At 38.8% G+C, this 20720-nt stretch overlaps 1 protein-coding gene across 1 annotated transcript in view; it reads left to right on the plus strand.

The window, feature by feature from the left end:
- The first annotated feature begins 1313 nt into the window (after positions 1-1313).
- Positions 1314-20720, plus strand: part of NUFIP2 (nuclear FMR1 interacting protein 2) — a 28633-nt gene continuing 9226 nt past the window's right edge. The window contains exons 1-3 of the mRNA XM_057714407.1: positions 1314-1691; positions 6590-8314; positions 19426-19458. Coding sequence (XP_057570390.1) covers positions 1412-1691; positions 6590-8314; positions 19426-19458 — 2038 coding nt within the window. The 5' untranslated portion in view covers positions 1314-1411. The remainder of the gene's footprint in view (positions 1692-6589; positions 8315-19425; positions 19459-20720) is intronic.

Raw genomic sequence — 20720 nt, forward strand, 5'->3', positions numbered from 1 at the left:
CAGGGTGTTATTGTTTAATGGGTACAGAGTTTCAGTTTCTGATGATATCCTGGAGATGGACAGTGGTGATGGTCGCATAACAATTTGAGTGGGCTTCCTGACACTGGACTGCACAGTTAAAAATGGGTAAAATGGTAAATCTTATGTATTTTATGGTAAATTTTAAAAATATCCAGTGTATAACATACAGTGAGAAAAATGTATTATACATACATACATATTCAGTTTAAGAAACAATTATACAGCAAATATACGTGTAATCACCATCTAGGTCAAGAAATAAAATATAAAAAAAAATAAATAAAATATTATCAGAATGCACCCCTGTGCCCCCATCACAACCCTTTTCTTCCTTACTGAGTAACCACTCTCCTGACTAAACATTTGCTTTTAAAAATCAGGCTATGATAAGTTAAATCGATATTACCAAACACAACAGAGTATTTCTTTAAATTCCAATATTTTCCATATATGCAAAAAAAATTTTTTAACTTAACTTTTAAAGTGCTCTTTCCCCCTCTTTCTTGAAACTCTTCACATTCTAAAACCTTTCTTGGTTCCACAGTTGACCTCACCTGCAGAATTAAAACAAAACAAAATTAAAAAACCTACTTCAGTGTAGAGTTTAGATTTTCATTCCTCCTACTCTCTCTTGCTTCCAGCTACAAAGAAACAATGATTTAAACCCTTTGTGCCCTTTTAGAAAATTACACAGATACCCCATTGTGGAATCCTATAATCCCTTCGTGGAAAGGAAGAGATTAGCATATGAATACAAAGCAAAATGAATCCAGAATACAAAATGATCTACTGGATTGTGAAGCTCTTGTATTTTAAAAAATGTATTTATTTCCTCTTTCTGTATTGCCCCTTTAGTGGTTAAGGGAGTTGAGCTTCCCCTCTGGTTACCCGGAAAAAGATTTAGGGGGGAAAAAAAAAAGAAGCCAATAGAGGCTAGGAGATGCAAAACCAACAGATGGCTCTCAGAGGCAGTGGAATCGCCAGTGGAATCGCCAGTGGAATCTGCTGCTCTCGACTTGAACTAGCTTGCGGGCGAGAAGTGTAGAAAGTGCTGTTCGCAGACTGCGCGGTGAAGGAGAGAAAGCGACAGAAGAGAGAGCCATAGTGCTGACGTTGAAGGCCCGGCCCTGTGAGGTTGCATAGGGTAAGTGGCGTTGGCCAGCAGGCAGTGGCTAAGGGGAAGGAAAGAGGATTTGGGCTAGGGGCGGGGCCAGAGGCGCAGCGTGGCTCCTGATTGCTGGGGTGCGGCTGCCAATCTCGCAGAATCGCTCGGTTAACCAGTGCGCTGGCGAGACGCGCTCAGATATACTGAGTGAGCCCTGAGAAGCAGTCTCAGATCCTGACGGTGCATCAGCCCGCAGCCTCAGCCAGAGAGTCCCAGCCGCTTTCAATGGAGGAGAAGCCCGGCCAGCCACAGTCTCAGCACCATCACAGCCACCACCATCCGCACCATCACCCCCAGCAGCAACAGCAGCAGCAGCCGCACCACCACCACCATTATTATTTCTACAACCACAGCCACAACCACCATCACCACCACCATCACCAGCAGCCTCACCAGTACCTGCAGCATGGAGCCGAGGGCAGCCCCAAGGCCCAGCCAAAGCCGCTGAAACATGAGCAGAAACACGCCCTCCAGCAGCACCAGGAAACGCCGAAGAAGAAAACAGGTCCGGGAGGGAGGACGAGTGGGGGAAGGGGGATGGCGGGGGGGGGGGGGTAAGGGAGATGGGGGTGGGGCTGGATCGGGAAAGCGCGGACGGGGTCCGGGTGTGTGTGCGTGTGTGTCCGTTTCCTGGGGGTCTGGGGAAGCACCCTTTCATTCTCCGAAAGCTCGGGCTGGGCCTCGGGTTTTGCAGCGCCCTCTTCTCATCATGGGAGAGGCCCAACCAGGCCAGTGTGACCTTCCCGGCCCCCGCCCGGTCTGGAGGGAGACCCGGAGGGTCGGCCTTGGAAGCCTACCCTTATATTCTTTTCTCTTTTACCTTCTTGCGGCCCTGGAAGGAACCTAATTTGGGGGCCCTGAGTTGGGGGTGAACCTAGCCCCCCTGGAAAGTCCTTCGGGGTGTAACTCAGAAAGGCCTAGCGAATTCCGACTCGGGTGGCGTCGCGAGACCCTTTTGCGGGCGGCGAGGAGAGGGTGGGGGGCAGAGTTGAGGAAGTGTCCTCCCTCACCCGCCACCCCAAGCCCACCTGTGGCCTAGGGGTTCCCCGTCTGGGGGGGGGGGCGGTTGGGACCCCTCGTCTCTCGGGTTATTTCCACCCCTAGACGCCCCTGTCGGGCACCGGACCTCGCAGTCTGTCCCCGCGGCTCCTTCCGAGGCCGGCGCCCCGGGCCCGCTCCCCCCAGAGCCGGCGCGGCTGGAATGTTCTCTCCTCCTCGCGGGGCCGCTTCCTGTCCGCCATATTGGAAGCCGATTCCTGTCACCGACTCCGGCCCACTGAAGAGCGGAGGGGGAAGAGTGTTGAGGGGCGCACGGCGCGGCCAAGCCGGGTGGCTCGGGATCTCCCCGGCGTCACCTGGCCCCCCGCACTGCGGGGGCGCCGCCGCCCCCGGCCCGCGGCCGCCCCTCCCCCCGTCACCGGCCGGGTTGTGTAACCCGGTGGCGGCCGCGCGGCCCCGGGCGGGTCCCTGGGGTGAGGGGCGGGGGCGGTTGGGGTGGGGGAGGGAAGCGGCCACGAGGGGAGCGGCCTGCGCCGGGCCCCGCGCGCCGGCGGCCGCGTTTCCCGCTCCCGGGTGCGGCGGGAGGCGCTGGCGGTCGGGGCGGGGAGCCGGCCTCGAAGCAGAGCCGAGGGAAAAGGAGGCCGCGGGTGGCGGCCGCGGGCGCTCCTAGGGGCGGGAGGGCTGGGGGGGGGGGGGGACACATTTTGGGTAGAGGCGGTGCCTGAAGGCCGGGTGGGGTACCCAGCGGGAACCAGGCTCCTCGGTCACGAGTTTTTCTCTGCCACAGGAACCTTGTCTCCTGCCAGGTTCGCTCACGACTCCGCCTCTCAGGCTTTCACTTGGGCCCTTTCCTTCTAGCAGCTCATTTTTACAAAAAAAGCTTTTTCTATCTTCCTCCAACCCCTCCAACATTTACCTTCTGGGTTTGGGCAGTGGTTTTGAGGAGAGAAATCAGAAAAATGTTTGGATGGGGGAGAGGGCGAGGGTTTTTTAACCTCTCTTTCTTGCCCTTAAGGGTGAACCGAGGTGCTCATCCATGAGGTAGGTGCATTACCATCTTGCCTGGGATGAGACTTTTTTCCATGTTAAAAAGGAAAGGTGTTTTCCCATTTTAAAACCGATATGGATCCCCAAACAACTCTTTTTAACAGATGTTTAAATTGAGGGCAAAAGTCATCTTAGAAAACATTTGAGAAGAAATGAACTTAAAAGTTTATAACTACCCAGATTAAAAAAAATAAGGGTTCTTTATAAGTTGAAATGGTAAGAAAATGAATGTTAAATCCTGCGTGTCAAATTTGATATAAGCAACTACAGAGAGCTGGAGAAAAACTGTTCTTCTGTTGCAGATTTAATAGTACTTGAAGACTGAGATTGGAATGTTAGATTTTCCATTTTGAGGGGTGGTAGGGACTGATGGTGTGCAGTGGAAATGAACTTTAAATTTGTTGAGTATTTAATCCTAAGGATTTGGGACAGTTTAAAAACCATTAGAAACTATGTATAACACTGATGTTTTTAACGTTAGTTCTTTTTCAGCTTCAAGTGAAAAAAATCTTATTATAGTCACTTGAACTATAAGGCAGTATTACAGTTCAGATTGGAAAATTCAGTTTTGTCTGTCAGGTATTAATGTACTCCTGCAGGACTCCTCTGCTTATGGAAGCAGCCCCTGAACCATTCAAGGTGGCATCCTTCAAATTATAATAGTTCTTCTTATCCTGAAGGCGAATAAATAGGGAAAACTGGGTTTAGCAGTTTTGAGAGAATGTAAACAATTTGAGGTGAGCAGCTTTTCTTGTGTGGCTTGGTCACATTACTGTTGCTTCGACGTGCATAGTGCTAGTTTATTAAGAAAGCTTGTGAGGATTTTTGAAATGTATCTTTAATGTCTTGAGGTGGGCTTTTAGGACCCATTACCCACAAACCTATAAAGAGGAACAGTTTTCCTTTATCCAGAAGAGGGCGCAAGAGAGGGACAAATGCAAATTCATTCGGTAATTTCAGATACTAATCCAAAAGCTAGATTTATCAGGACTGGAGTTTTGCTGAGTCCTTTTGAAGTAGGCTTAGTTGCTTTAGCATGGCAACCCTAAATAGTAAAAGCACTAGGGGGCCTTTGACTTCTCTCAGTAACTCTATAGTGTTTACATTTTTTTAATACCTAAATTTTTAAAAGAAAATGTCTCTCTGGCAGTCTTTTTGCATACCAACAAGGTTGCCATGGGATAATTTTTATATGGTTAAATGAGAAATATTTTTTGTCATTAAAACTTGGGGGCGGAAGTGTAGTGGTTTCTGAGTTTTTAAATTGGTGATTTCTGATATTAGAGCCACTAAATAGGAAAAATTATTCTAGTTAATTTAAAAGTTGCCTTTGGCCCTACTCAGTTTGGACTTTGGATTATTTATTTATTTATTTTTGTGTTTAACGCTGCTTATCTTTGAGATCTGAAGAGTTATGACTAATTGGCCCAAGGGTACAATTTGTTTTAGCCTGTTAGTATGTTAAATGGTATATATAGTTGTTCTCGTTGGTCTAGAGTTGTGCACTGGTAAACTTATACCTGTTAAAAATGTTGTGTCTCTATTGAAATTTATGCTTTTCTGGAGAAAAATAAGAACCTTTTAGAGTACATCCTAAGCAGTGATCTCTGCTGTTTCATAGAATTTTGCCACCAAAAGTTTGATTTGATTGGCTATCATAATTTTTTTAGCCAACCAGAAAATAAAATGTAAGTTTACAAAACTTAAGAACTTTTACAAAATGTTTTCTCATGGAACAAGTTATGTGCCACTGTCTCAAGAATGATTACACCTTAAGTATGTTTTCTTGAGTTATTTCCTGAAAGTTAATATAATTTGCTCATTTCTCTGATGTGGAGTAAGTGACTTAAAATTATAGTAAACCGTGTTGTGAATCTTCTCAGTGTGTTCTGTTCCACATCAAGTTCTTTAAAAACAATGGTTCTCAGGCTTTAAAAAAAAATCTTAGTGTCCCTTATACTCTTAAGGTATACAGAGAGCTTTCGATATGGGATGTCTGTTGGTATTTATCAGCTTGGAAATTAAAACAAAATTTCAAAACAGGAATATGGAAGTTCACGTGTCTTTTAGCCTTCATAGGCTAAAGGCCCAAGAGAATGAATGAGAGTGACAAATTATTTAGTATCCTTCTCCCCGCCCCAAAGCTGCTTTAAATGAGTGAGTGTGTGTGTGTGTATATCCATCCTTCCCTTTTATCATGTATCTGTTTGTAATGACCTCAAGATGCTTTAGGGAACATTTCACAGTAAGGTAGATAACTAGTATCACTATTTTACTAATAAGGAAATGAGCAAAGTTGTTGACCCAATTGAATCACCTATAGTAATAAACTGATTATGGTGATTGAAGTTCTTAAACTTGAATACCATAACACTTTTTAAAATTAGATACCCTTCTTTGTAGTTTTGTTAGTATTTTCTTACTGAATCATTTGGTTAGGCAGTATGACATAGTGATAGGAAACCATGTTCCAGACAGACTGGAGTTCAGCTTTCCAGTTCTTCCACTTTGTTACGTGGGCAAGTTACTTAATTTCTCTGAGAGTCAGTTTACCCAAATGTAAAATGAAGAAAATATACCTGACAAGAGTTAGTACATAGGTATTTTGGTTTCATACAATAACATTATGATCTAATGTCTGGGAAATGTCAATGAATTTAAGACCACATTTGAAAAAGTTCAAGTGTTAGATTTTTGTTTGACAGAATGCAGTAGGAACTGCTTAGGGTGACCACCAGCTATTCATGATTTCATAGAAGTGGAATCTTTAATTTTACTGTAATATTTAGATTTACTGTATCAGTATAACTTGATTTTGCCCAGAGGTAGCTCTGCTCTTAATTGTAAAGGAAACTTTATTTTTTAATATATGTATGTTTTATTTATTTATTTGTTTGGGCTGCACTGGGTCTTCTTTGCAGCTCATGGGCCTCTCTAGCTGCAGTATGTGAGATCTTAGTTCCCTGAGCAAGGGTCATACACAGGCCCCCTACATTGGGAGCATGGAGTGTTAACCACTGGACCACCAGGGAAGTCCCTGTGAAGGAAATTTTATAACAGCCTTGTGAGAATGATGGGAAGGTTGATCCTGTTAGATGAGAGATACTATTCTTAAGAGGTCCTGTTCTTTTGACCTTGGACTCTGGTTTGATCCCAGGTTAGTTCTGTCTCTTGCTTGTAAACTTCCTAATCTGAAATGGGGCTAACAGATGTTTTCTCGTAGAGTTATAAAATAATAACATAAAGCTGAAGCTCGTAGCATAGTGTCTAGCACATTGTAAATAAATAGACCTTAAGTGTTAGGTACTACTGTAATTTACATATTGTAATTTTTTTAACCTTTTTTTTTCCCCCTAGGCTATGGTGAACTAAATGGTAATGCTGGAGAAAGAGAAATATCTTTAAAGAACCTGGCTTCTGATGAAGCTACCAACCCTATTTCCAGGGTCCTCAATGGCAGCCAACAAGTTGTAGACACTAATCTGAAGCAGACTGTAAAGTCCAGCACCTTCGGGAAAGCAGGAATTAAAACCAGGAATTTCATTCAGAAAAACAGTATGGACAAAAAGAATGGGAAGTCTTATGAAAATAAATCCGGAGAGAACCAATCTGTAGACAAGACTGATACCGTAGCGATTCCAAATGGTGTTGTAACAAATAATTCTGGCTATATTACCAATGGTTATATGGGCAAAGGAGCAGATAATGATGGTAGTGGATCTGAGAGCGGATATACCACTCCTAAAAAAAGGAAAGCTAGGCGCAATAGTGCCAAGGGTTGTGAAAACCTTAATTTAGTGCAGGACAAAATAATGCAACAAGAGACCAATGTCCCAACCTTAAAACAGGGACTTGAAACTTTCAAGCCTGACTACAGTGAACAAAAGGGAAATCGAGTAGATGGTTCAAAGCCCATTTGGAAGTATGAAACTGGGCCTGGAGGAACAAGTCGAGGAAAACCTGCTGTGGGTGATATGCTGCGGAAAAGCTCTGATGTTAAGCCTGGTGTGAGCAGCAAAAAGTTTGATGATAGGCCCAAAGGAAAGCATACTTCTGCTGTTGCCTCCAAAGAGGACTCGTGGACCCTATTTAAACCACCCCCCGTTTTTCCAGTGGACAATAGCAGTGCTAAAATAGTTCCTAAAATAAGTTATGCAAGCAAAGTTAAGGAAAACCTCAACAAAACTGTACAGAACTCTTCCGTGTCACCATCTTCATCTTCATCCTCTACGTCATCTACTGGGGAAACTCAGACCCAATCTTCAAATCGATTATCCCAGGTCCCTATGTCAGCGCTGAAATCTGTTACTTCGGCCAACTTTTCTAATGGGCCAGTTTTAGCAGGGACTGATGCAAGTGTGTATTCTCCTGGGGGTCAGCCACTGCTAACTACTGCTGCTAATACTCTAACACCCATCTCTTCTGGGACTGATTCAGTTCTCCAAGACATGAGTCTGACTTCAGCAGCTGTTGAACAAATTAAGTCCAGCCTTTTTATCTACCCTTCAAATATGCAAACTGTGCTGTTGAGCACAGCACAAGTGGATCTACCCTCTCAGACAGATCAGCAAAACCTGGGGGATATCTTCCAGAATCAGTGGGGTTTATCATTTATCAATGAGCCCAGTGCTGGCCCTGAGACTGTTATTGGGAAATCATCAGATCATAAAGTGATGGAGGTGACATTTCAAGGGGAATATCCTGCCACTTTGGTTTCACAGGGTGCTGAAATAATCCCCTTAGGAACTGAGCATCCTGTGTTTCCCAAGGCTTATGAGCTGGAAAAACGGACTAGTCCTCAAGTTCTGGGTAGCATTCTAAAATCTGGGACTACTAGTGAGAGTGGAGCCTTATCCTTGGAACCCAGTCATATAGGTGACCTGCAAAAAGCAGACACCAGTAGTCAAGGTGCTTTAGTGTTTCTCTCAAAGGACTATGAGATAGAAAATCAAAATCCTCTGGCGTCTCCTACGAACACTTTGTTAGGCTCCGCCAAAGAACAGAGATACCAGAGAGGCCTAGAAAGGAATGATAGCTGGGGTTCTTTTGACCTGAGGGCTGCTATTGTATATCACACTAAAGGTAACTTATTTGTTTCCTATATGAAGATTCTTACCGGTCATTTTAACATACATTTATTGGCTGTTGTATTAAGGGTGACTTTTGGAAGCTACTATGAGATTCTCTTAAGAATTCCAGAGCTTAGTGGAGAATTAACTGTGGATAAGCTGATATCAGACTAATTCAGGGTCCTTGGAAATAGTATGGTTAAAGTTGAGAAGGAATATTCACTTTTCCAACTTAAGAACATTTCTTTTTGTATAGACAAGTATAATTGACCTCCTACCTTTTGTTCAAGGAATAAGGTGGGGGGGGGTGCCTAGAGAGAGGTTATATTTTCTCTTAAACACTTAAGATTTCTTTTTAAGTTTTTTCTTTGAACAGATGTCGCCTCTCCTTTGCTTTTTATATCATATGCTTCTTTATCAGTGAGCTCACTTGTTAGCTCTAATTTACTTAAAATGACTAGGAGCAGTGTTTTGGAGGAAGAGTCCAAAAAGATGGAGTGTCAACTAATTTTTTCTCTTATAAGAAGGAATAATGGGTGCTAAAAGGTAACTAGAAAATAATCAAATTACAATGACAGGTACAATTAGCATTGTAGGGACCAGGCTCTTGGGAGTCTGCACTTGTCATTGGCCCAAAGCCCTTGTTAAAAAAGAACCAGATGTCTTTCAAGCTCCATGTCAGTAACTTTCTTAGGATATAGTTTGTGTCTTAAAGAAAAATTTGCTGTTTGGCATAACTAATTTAAATCCTTAAAACAATGTTTTGTTTTGTTAGTTTTTGCAATATTTTTGTAGCAGCTTTTTAAAATTTATTTTTTGTTGTATAGTTGAATTACAGTGTTGTATTCATTACTGCTGTACAGCAGTGACTCAGTTATACATATATGCATTCTTTTCCATGTTCTTCTTTTCCATTATGGTTTATCACAGGATACTGACTATAGTTCCCTGTGCTATACAGTAGGACCTTGTTTATCCATTCTATATATACCAGTTTGCATCTGCTAATCCCAAACTCCCACTTAAAACGATTTTTTTTGTTTCATGAATGATGTGTACAAATGATATTACAAGCACCTCTGTGCTTTGGAGAACAGTGGTTTTCAGTTTTACTTCTCTTTTCTCCCCCACCTACCGTAACAGAAATCCATACCCCATGCATGCATACACACACCTATATACTGCACAGTCCCATTTTTAACAGTAACTCATTCAGGCGATGATTTGCAACTGCAGGAAAGATGTGGCATGTCAGGTAATAGGGATAAGGTAATTACTATATTCTCTCTGGAAGAATCACTGCCTCATAGATGAATAACAAAGGTATTTAATGTGACTTCTAAGCAAATTACCTAGTCTCTATACCTTTCTTTATCTGCAGATTGTAAGACATTTAGTAAAATAAACATATCCTTTTAAATTCTTCTCCGTTTAAAAATGGGAGTAAATAGAATTGCCTTCTGTGAGTTTAGGAGTAGAAATCCTGGCAGATAAAATTACCTGTCTTCACTTTTCTCCAGTACTGCTCTTTGGAAATAAATATGAGTTAACCAAGAGCTGGATGTTTTTAGGACAGGGTAAAAAAGAAATACTTAGTTTCTTAAGACATTGGTTAATTATAAGTTAAATTCTGCCAGAGGATTTGGACGTTTTTAATATTTACTGTGCCATTTGCCCTCCAGAGACCATTGTACTTGAAATATCTTTACTAAAGTATTTTACACTGGTGATGGCTGTGTGAGCCTGCAAGGTATCTCGTTGTATTATGTTCTCCCACAGCCTGGAAAAATTCTGGGACAAGTTGTTCCATTAGGTGCTTTTTTGGCGGTATTATGTATGATGTTTATTATGGAGAAACTCCTGTTTATTCTTAGGTATTCTGTGTATGCATTTGTCCTATAGATGGGCTAATTAAATATGAAATCAGTGGTATTTAGATAAACTAAATACCCCTACATGGATGCAGTTATATTTAGTTTTGCCGATGTTACTGAAAGATATGCTTTAGTAAAGTGCATCAGTTTGAGTTTTGTAATTGGGCATTATTGAGATGAAATTGGTATTGACTTTTTTCTCCCTAGAACAAAAAGATAATATTCAGTTCAATTAGGTGCTGAAGTGGCAGGTTCTACATTTGAATTCCTGCCAAATGTACATAGATCCATTAGGTCACTAATTTTTCTTTTATTTCAATTTGTTTTGAGTCACAACCTTTTGAAGATATGAACATCTTTTTTTAAATGAAGGTTTGCCCTTTTTTAAGTTTTCTAAAAGTCTAAAAGAGGTGATAATCAGTGGGGCTTTTTGGAATATCCTTTAAAAGAGCACTTGTATTATTTTCTTGGTCCTCTTGTATGGTCTTTAAATTGTTCAAAAGTAATCTCTTACTAAGTAAGTTGAATGCAGTTGGGCTTAGAATTGGAAGTTCTATGCATACTTACTAATTTCAAAAATAAGCCTTTCAGCAACTTTATTTGGCAATAGAAGGTAGGAGAGTTACATTACATTAGTTCAATAGGAGTGGCACATTTTTTTAGATTAAATATTAGTTACTTGTGGTCTTAAACATTAGTTACTGCAGATTTTAAATATCTGAATGTTTAGTTGAGAGAAGATGTGAAATGAAGATACAGTAAGGCATAAAAAAGGAATTGATGGGAATTCTCCTTGGGATTTTTCTTACAGCTTTTGATATAAACATGCTACAAAATTTTCTTAAAAAATAAAAGACTGTTAATCTTTGTGGTTTCTGGGGGAATATTGTAGCATTACATAGCAGTACCAATATTTAAGTGAAGAGGTAGGTCCTCTTTTCCTATTTATCTCAAGTGACACTTGAGTTAAGACTTTAAAGTGATAATCTTTTTAAATTGATTATGGAAAAAATATAAGTATATATAAGTATAAATATATAAATATATTTATGTATATTTTAAAATGGAACCAAATAATATAGTGAACTCCAGTGTGTCCATCATCCAGCTTGAACATTTAAAAAACATTGTCATTCTTAGTTCATCTATCCACCTTCACACACTTAAGAGTTTTTAAAAGCAAATTCCAACACAACATTGTAAAGTAACCATACTCCAATAATAATAATAATAATAATAAAAACAAATTCCAGGTATCAGCATTTTATTCGTTGGTACTTTGAGTATGTTAGTGATGGCTTTTAATGCACATACCCAAGACATATAACCATTGCCACCTTCAAAGTAATTACTCAGAACACTTAGTAGGACTGTTTCATTTGTTGTCAAAGGCTTAGAATACTAGATCCTAACTTTCTGAGGTGATATCTTTGGTTTTGAAATGGTCTAAAGTCATTTGAAGCCAAGAATTAACATTGATTGATGTGAGTTGTGTGGTTAAAATGTTAATTTAAACCAGTTAATTTATCTTGCCTGGCTAATATTTTACTAAAGGATATCAAACATTCAAAATGCTTACATTTTGAAGTATTCGTTAAATAATGTGATATGGTAAATTTTACCCAGCACATAGAGATGCAGGGGAGATAGTGTAAGATTTAATTTTTGATGGTTGGGGTGAGCCAAAATGAAAGCTGTCTCGTATAAAATATTCCTGAGGCAACTCTAGGCTATTGCATGAAATTTAAAAAATTTGTATCTCTGTTACTTCCATGGGTGGCAGGTTATTGGCATAAGTGGTTTGATCCACTAGATCCTGGTTGGGCCCTGGATTGAAAAAAAATTTAACTCACGGGGTGATTCTAATTGCAGATGAGGATTGGGACTCTAGGTCTATAGAAAGCTTTCCTCAGCTTAATGCTTTTTCTTTTCTGTCACAGTTTTGTGTACTACTCAGGAGTTGTGCAATAATTTGTGTGTTTTCCTTTCCGTTATGTTGTACTTTGCCTAGTTATGGAAGACTTGCTTTCACAGGGTGGGTCTTTTCCTTTAAAGAACTTCAGTAGTGGAGAAAACAATACACAAGTTTTAAAGCAAGGGTTTTAAATGTCTTAAGGATACAAATAAGAGATTTTAGTTGAGCGAGAGAGAATTTCTAATGGAGTAAAGATAGGAAGAGTAAATGCAGGGTATGTTTTCCTAGAGGCAGTACCATTTAAACTGGAGTTTGATGGATGAGGGGAAGATTTTTGACTTAATGGAAATGCAGAGAACAGAAACATAAAGAACAGAAAAGTTGGAAAACGAGTAATGTAGGAAGATACCCACTTTGGATGTGGTGAAGGGGATATGAAAGAGAAAGAAGGCAAATTGCTGCCAGATCATGGAGGTTTTTAATTTCCATCTGGAGGCAGAGGGGAGCCGCTGAATATCAGGGAGATAGGCTGGTAGAATGGAAGTAACTTAAACTGACAAAAGACAGGGATTTTAATGCTGCTATTTCCACTTCCTATGTACTTGGGCAAATCATTTATCATTTTTAAGCCTGGGTTTTCTAATTTTATGAAACAAGTATATCAGCCTTTGTTTTGTCTTACCAGATTGTACTCAACTGCTATAGAAACTGGGTTGATATTAAGCAGTTGACTTGAAGATCTGTATTCAGGTAGATTAATGTGGCACCAATTTGTAGGTAGATGAGAAGCCATTTTTTGGTTGACTGAATGTAAAAGATCAGTCAGACTCTTGGAATAGTCCAGGCAGAGAACTAACAAAGTCGTGTGAATGTATTATTTATCAAAAGTGTTTAGATTGGATGAGGGCAAGAGGGAACTGATAAATATTCCTACATCTACAGGATATGGGAAACAGGATGTTGAGGAGGCAAGTTTGTGGTTAATTAAATTGCTTCATAAAACTGATGGGAACTATACATGCAGTTTAGACATTTGTTCACAGAAAAGATCTGGATATTAAATTTTCTCCTGTTAACACAATGCTTAATAAGCATTTTCACTATTTTTATTGCATTTGCTCCCTAATTGTGCCATCAAAGCTATCTTTCTAATATTATTAACAGGTACCTGCTGATTTGACTTTGGTTTCAGTCCTAGTTGAATAGCCTAGATTTGGGGAGAGTCCTTTTTCCCTCTCTCTGTAATATGGGACATATAGGAATGTGTGTGACAAGTAATTCTTAATATTGTGTAAGATCCTTTTTTCTCAGTGACTTTCCATTTTAACAGCTATATTGGGTATTCAATTTCTCATTAATTCTGCTTTATGAGTACAGTAATTACTTTGCTACTAATCTGGAAGGTAACCTGTCAGGAATTTAATAGAAGCTAAAATTTAACCCCTTGATTTCATTAGCTGAAGTCCTGAGGGAGAGGGAAGTAATCACCCATGCTATAAAAGCAGAAATTGTCTTTTGCTTTCATAGTAGTAGCAGTTTCATTCTAAGCAACTTGAATTTGATATTTTATCTTTAAAAGTAATCCAGAGTAGAATAAGTGCTCCAAGTTCCTGTTGTGTGTATGTAGAGGTGGTCCAGACAATTCTTTTGTCTGTTGGTATAGCTCTAAATTGGAACTATAGGATTGCAGTTGCTACACTGGTGAGTTCATTAAGCATCTACTGAAAAGAGGGTGACTTACAACTACCTTAATCAACTTTACTTGAAAATGTACAGTATTTCTCTATGGGTATAGTCAGAAGAAAAAAGGTGGGGAGAAATTTCTGATAAGCAAAAGAAAATAGGCAGGTAGGTACAGTGACTGGTTGAGAAGGAGGAAGTCAGAATAGCAAAACGCTGTGTTGAGAAAGCCAGAAATCACCAAAAGACAGGTAAATCTGAACTAGAGAAAAAGCAGAATTTAAATTTATGTCACCACCCCTGCAGAATTTTACAGAATTTGATCCAAAATGTCTTCATAAGGGGTTGGAAGGCATGATTACTGATAAATTGATCTGGGGGTTCTCAACTGTGGGAGTCAGCTTGTTTAGCCTTACGTGACTTATTTTCCCTTTGTGGGGAGCCATTATGTGCTTCTTAAAATGTTTAATGTTTTTAAATGAAATTTTTTTAATTAAAAAAAATGCTCTCTTAAACTGGGACAGTAGTGTCTTTCAATTTTAAAGGCCAAAAGTTAAGCTTCTAGTTAGCTTTAACCCTCTTAGCTTCAGTCTTTTTCTTTAAAGGATTTTAGAATTAAAAGATTAATCTATTTGATTGGACCATATGAAATTGCTGTTTTTGTAGGTCAAAGAGGTTGAATAATAGCAGTTTCAGATGGGTCTACCTAAAACTACTTTTCTATATTATTACTTCCTTGACTGATTTATGAGTATTCTGTTCAAATCAATATTTATTTATTTATTATGCTAAGCACTGTGTGAAGCAATGGTGATAAGTAGATGAAAAGAGAGGGTTCATGTTATCAAGGAACTCCGTCTAGTGGGGAAACATATATATGGGAAGGAATCTGTTACTAGTGTGATTGCTCTATAGAAAAATGCATTTAGAATATAGAGAAACCGCTAAGGTGGGTGGGTTGGGTCAGGGGACAAGGGTAGTCAGGATTCAGAAGAGAAGTGAACGTTGGCTTATTTATTGTAGAGGGAGAGTCAGAATGTTTTAGGTGGAAGTGGAATAGTGTGTGAAGATTTCCAGTCATTCAGTTAGTTTCAAGGAAGGCGAATGGTGCAAGTTAAATCTTTAACTTAGTCATCGAATTTATTTATTAATTTATCAGCCACTGTGTCAAATGCTAGAAATAAATTTTATATGAGACATACACAGAACCAATTTCCATGTAGGCAAGTGAGAAGCCATTGAAATTTTTGAGCAATGTGGTCACTTGCAGATTTATATTTTTAGAGGAAGAGAATTATAACCATGGTGCAGAAGATAGAAAGTGAGGCTCGGTTAATGGCATAAGAGTTAAAATGCCGGTTAAAAGACAACTTCAGAAATGTGCCTAAGATAGCACTGCTTAAACAAGGGCAGTGGCACTGGGGTAGAGAAAAGGGGATAGGTAACTAGAAAGTCACAAATGTGTTAACTTTGGGTAAGAGTTGCAGTAGTTGAACACTCCCTACATTCTCTAATTTCCATTTCCTTAACTCTGCCCACTCTTCCTACTTGCTGTATGTTTGATGTAACCTTGCTGGTATCATTCTCTTTTTCTCAAATGTTGGTGTTCCTTCAGTCCGCTTTTCATGCTTTCAAACTCCTGGGTAATCTCATCTGATTCTGTTGCTGTGAATTAAACTTAAGACTTCTTCAGCTGCTTTTATGCTGAGTTCAGACCACATATATTCAACATCACTCCAATTCTGTGTTTATAAAACTGAATTCATTTTCCCCCCAAACTTGCTCTTTCTATCTTGCCTTCCTTCTCAGTGAATTAACATACATCCCTTATTGTTAGGTTTATATGCATCCTCTCTAACATCTCCGTTCGTTTCTTTTCTGTCTCTAATACAACGTCCTAAATTCTTCACTTTTGCAGTAACGTTTACTGGGCTCTTTTTCTTTATTGTCATTTCATCCATTCTCTTCAGCTGCCTCAAAGAATCATTCCTAATATTTAGTAGAATAACCTCAGATTTCTTCAGTGGTTTCCCTTCACCTATGTGATTAATAAACTTTTCTTCATGGATGCTTTGTGTTCTTCCCCCAAATAGCAAAATGGCATTTTTCTTTGTCTGAATTTTCCCTTCTTGTTGACTTTCAGCTCTGTTCCCTCAGTAATGTTGTTTGTCTAAATCTTTTCCTCTTAGTGACTTGCTAAATTACTTGCTAAAGCCTGGATCAGGAAACTTGTTTTATAAAGGATCAGATAGTAAATATTTTTGGCTTTGTGAGCTATAGAGTCTCTGTTGTTTGGTTCAGCCTCGTACACAGAAGCAGCGAGTGAGGCTCTGTTCCAGTAAAACTTTATTTGCAAAAACAGGTGGTATGTAGAACCCAGCTGCATGACTCTGCTTTAAATTAGCACACCTTGTTTAATACCATCAAGCTTTGTTTGTGCAGATGCTTCTGCCTAGAACAGCTACCTACTTACTCTCCTAAGCTCACAGAGGCAGAGCGTTTCTTTCTTTTTTTGCATCTGTATCCCTATCCCCTAAGTAGTGCTTTTTTAATCCACTTTTTTTGTTTTTTTTTTAATGGCTGCATTGGGGCTTCATTGCTGCGCACGGGCTTTCTGTAGTTGCAGAGGGCAACTTGTAGGAAATTGGACATTTACTACAGGAAGCCTTGTGATGGGGAACTACGTAGAAAGTCTGCTTTAGAAAGTTGAATGTTAGAATTTCTTCATTTGAATAGCATTACTAAATATATGAATTTTTTAAATTTTGATACAGCAAAATTTCAAATTTGGATGGTGGTGATCTAAATGACAGAATTTTGACAAAATTGCCTGCCAGGTTTGGCCCTGTGACCATTTCTCAATAACTATTTGCATAATTGGATGCTGTGATCGCTGTTTTAAAAGAACTGGGAAGTTAAAGATGTGTGTGTGTGTGTGTGTAGAAGAGGGCAATATTAAAAGTAGAAAGATTAATTACTATGTTAGGATTCTGTATAGTGGAATGCACCTTCCGTAGGCTTCTTTATACTGTTCAGCTTCTCTTGTGATAGTTAAAGTTACACAGAAACTCATCTCATGTTTAACATCTGAAACCAAACTTTTGTAACCTAAAAGAGGGCAAAATGTCATTCACCTCTTTCCCATGTGTTCTCTATCACTAGCTTCTTGTTAGTCTTTTTTTTAGAGTGGTTTAAGCATGGCATATAATCATGCAAACATAACTTGGGGTTTCATGGAAACATTAAATTCTAATCAAGGAAATCAAGTTGCTACTAGTTTTAGAAGAAATTAATATTAAATAGCAGGAAAGGGAATTGCATGCATTTCTCAGTACAATGCAGATGATGCCAATTTCCTGGCTGGAAGCTAGACTAGCCCATGACTAATTTTTTAGCTAGGTCAGACATCTCTTTTCCCTCCTCAGAAGTCATAGTCAAATTCACTACTCCAGAGCCCATATTTGAGGGTAGTAAAGTTTTATTGCCAGAAATAATTTAAAATCTATAATGTTAGAGTAGAATGTAAAGCTGAATGTCCTAGTTGAATGAAGCTAAGGAGATGTCTTCAGTCCATTAAAGAAAGGGGGTGTTTGCATAGTTGTTTTTGTCTTTATTCAAAATGTGTATGTTTACTCTGCATTTACAGTATGATACTGTGCTGCTACTATGACTCTTGAATGTAGTGCCCTTCCCACCCCCCAAAAAAGGGTGGGGCAGAGGCAGGTTGAGGATTTCAGTGGGGAAGAGAAAGGAAAACTTTATATCATAGGTGTGCTATAACAATGAAAAGTTCTTTTGTTCCTTTCTTTTCTCAACATAGCAACTAAATATAGATTTATCTTTGCATTAAGCAAACTTTGAATAGTGAGCATCAAGTAATCTGTGTATACAGAACTCAGGAATTTATCTGTTGCAAAATGTGAGATTTCTGTACTTTAAAAGGGGAAAAGGTGGTCAGATTATTTTTTTTTGTAATGAGGTTAACCAAGGAAAGGTTTATCTTTGGACTCTTAAAGTAAACCATTCTGAGATGCAGAAATTTATAGATAATAGCTCTAATGACTATTGCAGCTACTGCTAATTGTTTGAAACTAATGGGATTAGAAAATTATATGGACGTGGTAGATAGATGAGTGTCATGACTAGAATTCCTTTCCTGATACATCTTCTTTTCTTTCCAGATTAGACTGGTTGCAATTCTCTCTCCTTACACCTCCTAGGAGATGGGAATTTTCCTGCCAATCTTTGGATGGGCATCTGCTCAGCAAATTAAAGGCAATAGCATCCAGCTAAGCTCTTGGACCAAGTGGCAACCAATGCATTATTCCCAGTTTTTGTTTAATCAGGGAGTTGCTATGAAAGCTTGAATGGGATTTTATCTGGATAATTCTTTGATCATTTTGAACAATTAACCTATTGCTCCAAACATCCAATTCTGACAGATTCTCAAAAAAATCTTAGCAGTTTTTTAGAAGTGAGTTTGATGAAGTGGGGTCAGGGAGAATGTGATTCTACCATTCCCTGCCCCCATCCATACACATAAAACAAAAAAGGTAATAATTTTAGATCTAGATACTTATTTTTTTTTTAGCGCTAGGGAGCTATTGTTTTTACTTTAACTATAACTCATGTTCAGATACATCTGATCTTAATTAGCTCCAGTTTTATTTTTGTTTAATTATAATTGGTTGCTGATAAATTATAGAATACAATTACAGACAGTCCAGTTATACAGAATAAAAATCTTTCTGTCTTTTCAAAATGGTGGTTATATGGTCATGGAAGAGCACTTATTCTCAGTGTTAGTTATAGGTCATTCCTGTTGCTAAGTAGTTTTTGTTTACATTAATCTTCTAGTAGAGTATTTCCTTTCAATGAACAGTTCTTAGGTTCTTGTGATGTAATAGTTGTCTACTGTCTTGTTCCCCAAGACTTCAAATATTCCTTCTGTGAAGCTTTCTCTTATGCTTCCAGATAGTTTTTCTTGCTGTCTATATGTCATGTACATACTACCCTATTCTAAGATACTAAAGTAGGTACATTGTAGATAATCACATTTGAATGGAATTGGAGCAGATAAGGGTTGTGTGTTATTAATAAGTAGGTATGGATTGGCATTTTGACCTTATGGGTTAAAAGAAGAGTAGATTGGGTTTGTAGGAGAGAACTACTTACCTATAACAGAGTTAAGTAAAATTTTAATAAGGCATTTTAAGCACCAAGCTTAATTAAATTTGATGAATGCTTCATTCATAAGACTTTGGCACCTTGTTGAAGGATGATGGATTGCCAAAAGATACTTGGTGTTTTTTAATAACAATGAGCTATTACAAAAAAATATCATTTTATCTATAGCATGCATCTGCATATCTTTGCTATTTGTGCAGACAGAATTGTTCTCTTGGCAGTTTGATTTCAGATAATAATTGATTTTCTGTAATCAACATTTAAGGCCATCTCAATGACACTCAAGAATTAAAGGAAAATATGAGTATTTTGTCTGGGTTTCATAGAACTGTGTTATTTCAGCCCTGCCTCCAGCCCAGCAATAATCAGTCTATGTTTTTTAGGTTTAAAGTAAAAAGCATAGCTTTAAACTTTGCTCTGCAAAACTTGGTGTATAAAAATAATCCTTTTTTTTTTCCTTCTTTGCAGAAATGGAATCTGTTTGGAATTTGCAGAAGCAAGGTAAGAATGGTTAGGTTACCTAAAATGTTAGTACTAATCACTAGTTACTGTACATGATTTTTGGGTGAGAATAACATGAATAGTGGCCTACCAAATAAGTAGACTTTGTATTTTCAGTTATTTAATAACTACAATCAAAGGACACTAGCTGCCATACTAGGACTGCTAAGGACAGGGTAATACTGTAAGTGAAAAGAATGTGTATGAAAGTACTCTTTACCTGCTATGTGAAGAACATGAGTATTTCCCCCCTGATTATGAAGGTAAGAAGGACCATAAATATTTTTAATCTAGGAAACCAACATGAATAAGTTTTTCCACTTATGGCCATTCTTTAGCTATATTTGTGTGATAGACAAAGGATAGCCTAAGAACTGAAATTCATAGTTCTGGAAGATATTAGTTGTTCTAGAAACCTTGTTTGGGCTATATATTCTCTGAAGAGAAGGTTAGAAATCTAAAAAATAACAGATATTAGCTTCCTTCACTTCCATAAACAAGATGTGAATAGCAGGAGGGCAGAGGGACTGGATAATCCACATCTGGATAATTCGGAGTTTTCAAAAAGCTGAAAATTGGTTATGTTAATAATTGAGTGCCTTCTTTCCAAATACAGTAAAATATGTTAGTTGTGGGATACCTGAAATAAAGCGAGTTTTGGTTTGGAGAGGTAGTCACTAATAGATTTTGGCTTCCAGAGCCCTGTAACGGAATTGGATCCCACTACCCATCCAGTTTGCTAGTTAAAGTAAGTGAATTTCAGATGAATGTGAAAGTCCTAGAATTTCAGAACTGGAAGGACATTAGGAATTCTATTTTCTTGTTACAAATTAGGAAACTGAGGCTCAGAAAGGTTATTATATAAACTAGAAAGTGTCCGGACTAGAAAGTAAGTTTCCCTGATTTTCCAGCATTGCTTCTTCCATCCTCTTATTCTTAGGCCAGGTCTTTTTTGTCTAACACAGCTGTGTCTTGAAAATAACTAGCAAGGTCTTAAATTATTTTGAGTTGCTTTCTGTGTTCCTTCTTATTCAAACACAAATTTAAAAGATGTAGACTAGAAAATGTACCTTGCAACAGTAGACCTACCTGTTTTTACTGTGAAATGGTTATTAACTTCTAAGAGTGAGTGTTACCTTCTTGGCAAGCTGCTAGTGGATGTCCCTTGGAGTTCTAGAAAGGATATTGTTTCTGGACTAAGATTGATTCTTAGCCTCAGGTGAGCTTGAGTTCTTCAATATTATTTTCAGGGCTTTATACTT

This window comes from Hippopotamus amphibius, chromosome 17, assembly GCF_030028045.1.
Source record: "Hippopotamus amphibius kiboko isolate mHipAmp2 chromosome 17, mHipAmp2.hap2, whole genome shotgun sequence".
NCBI lineage: Eukaryota > Metazoa > Chordata > Mammalia > Artiodactyla > Hippopotamidae > Hippopotamus > Hippopotamus amphibius.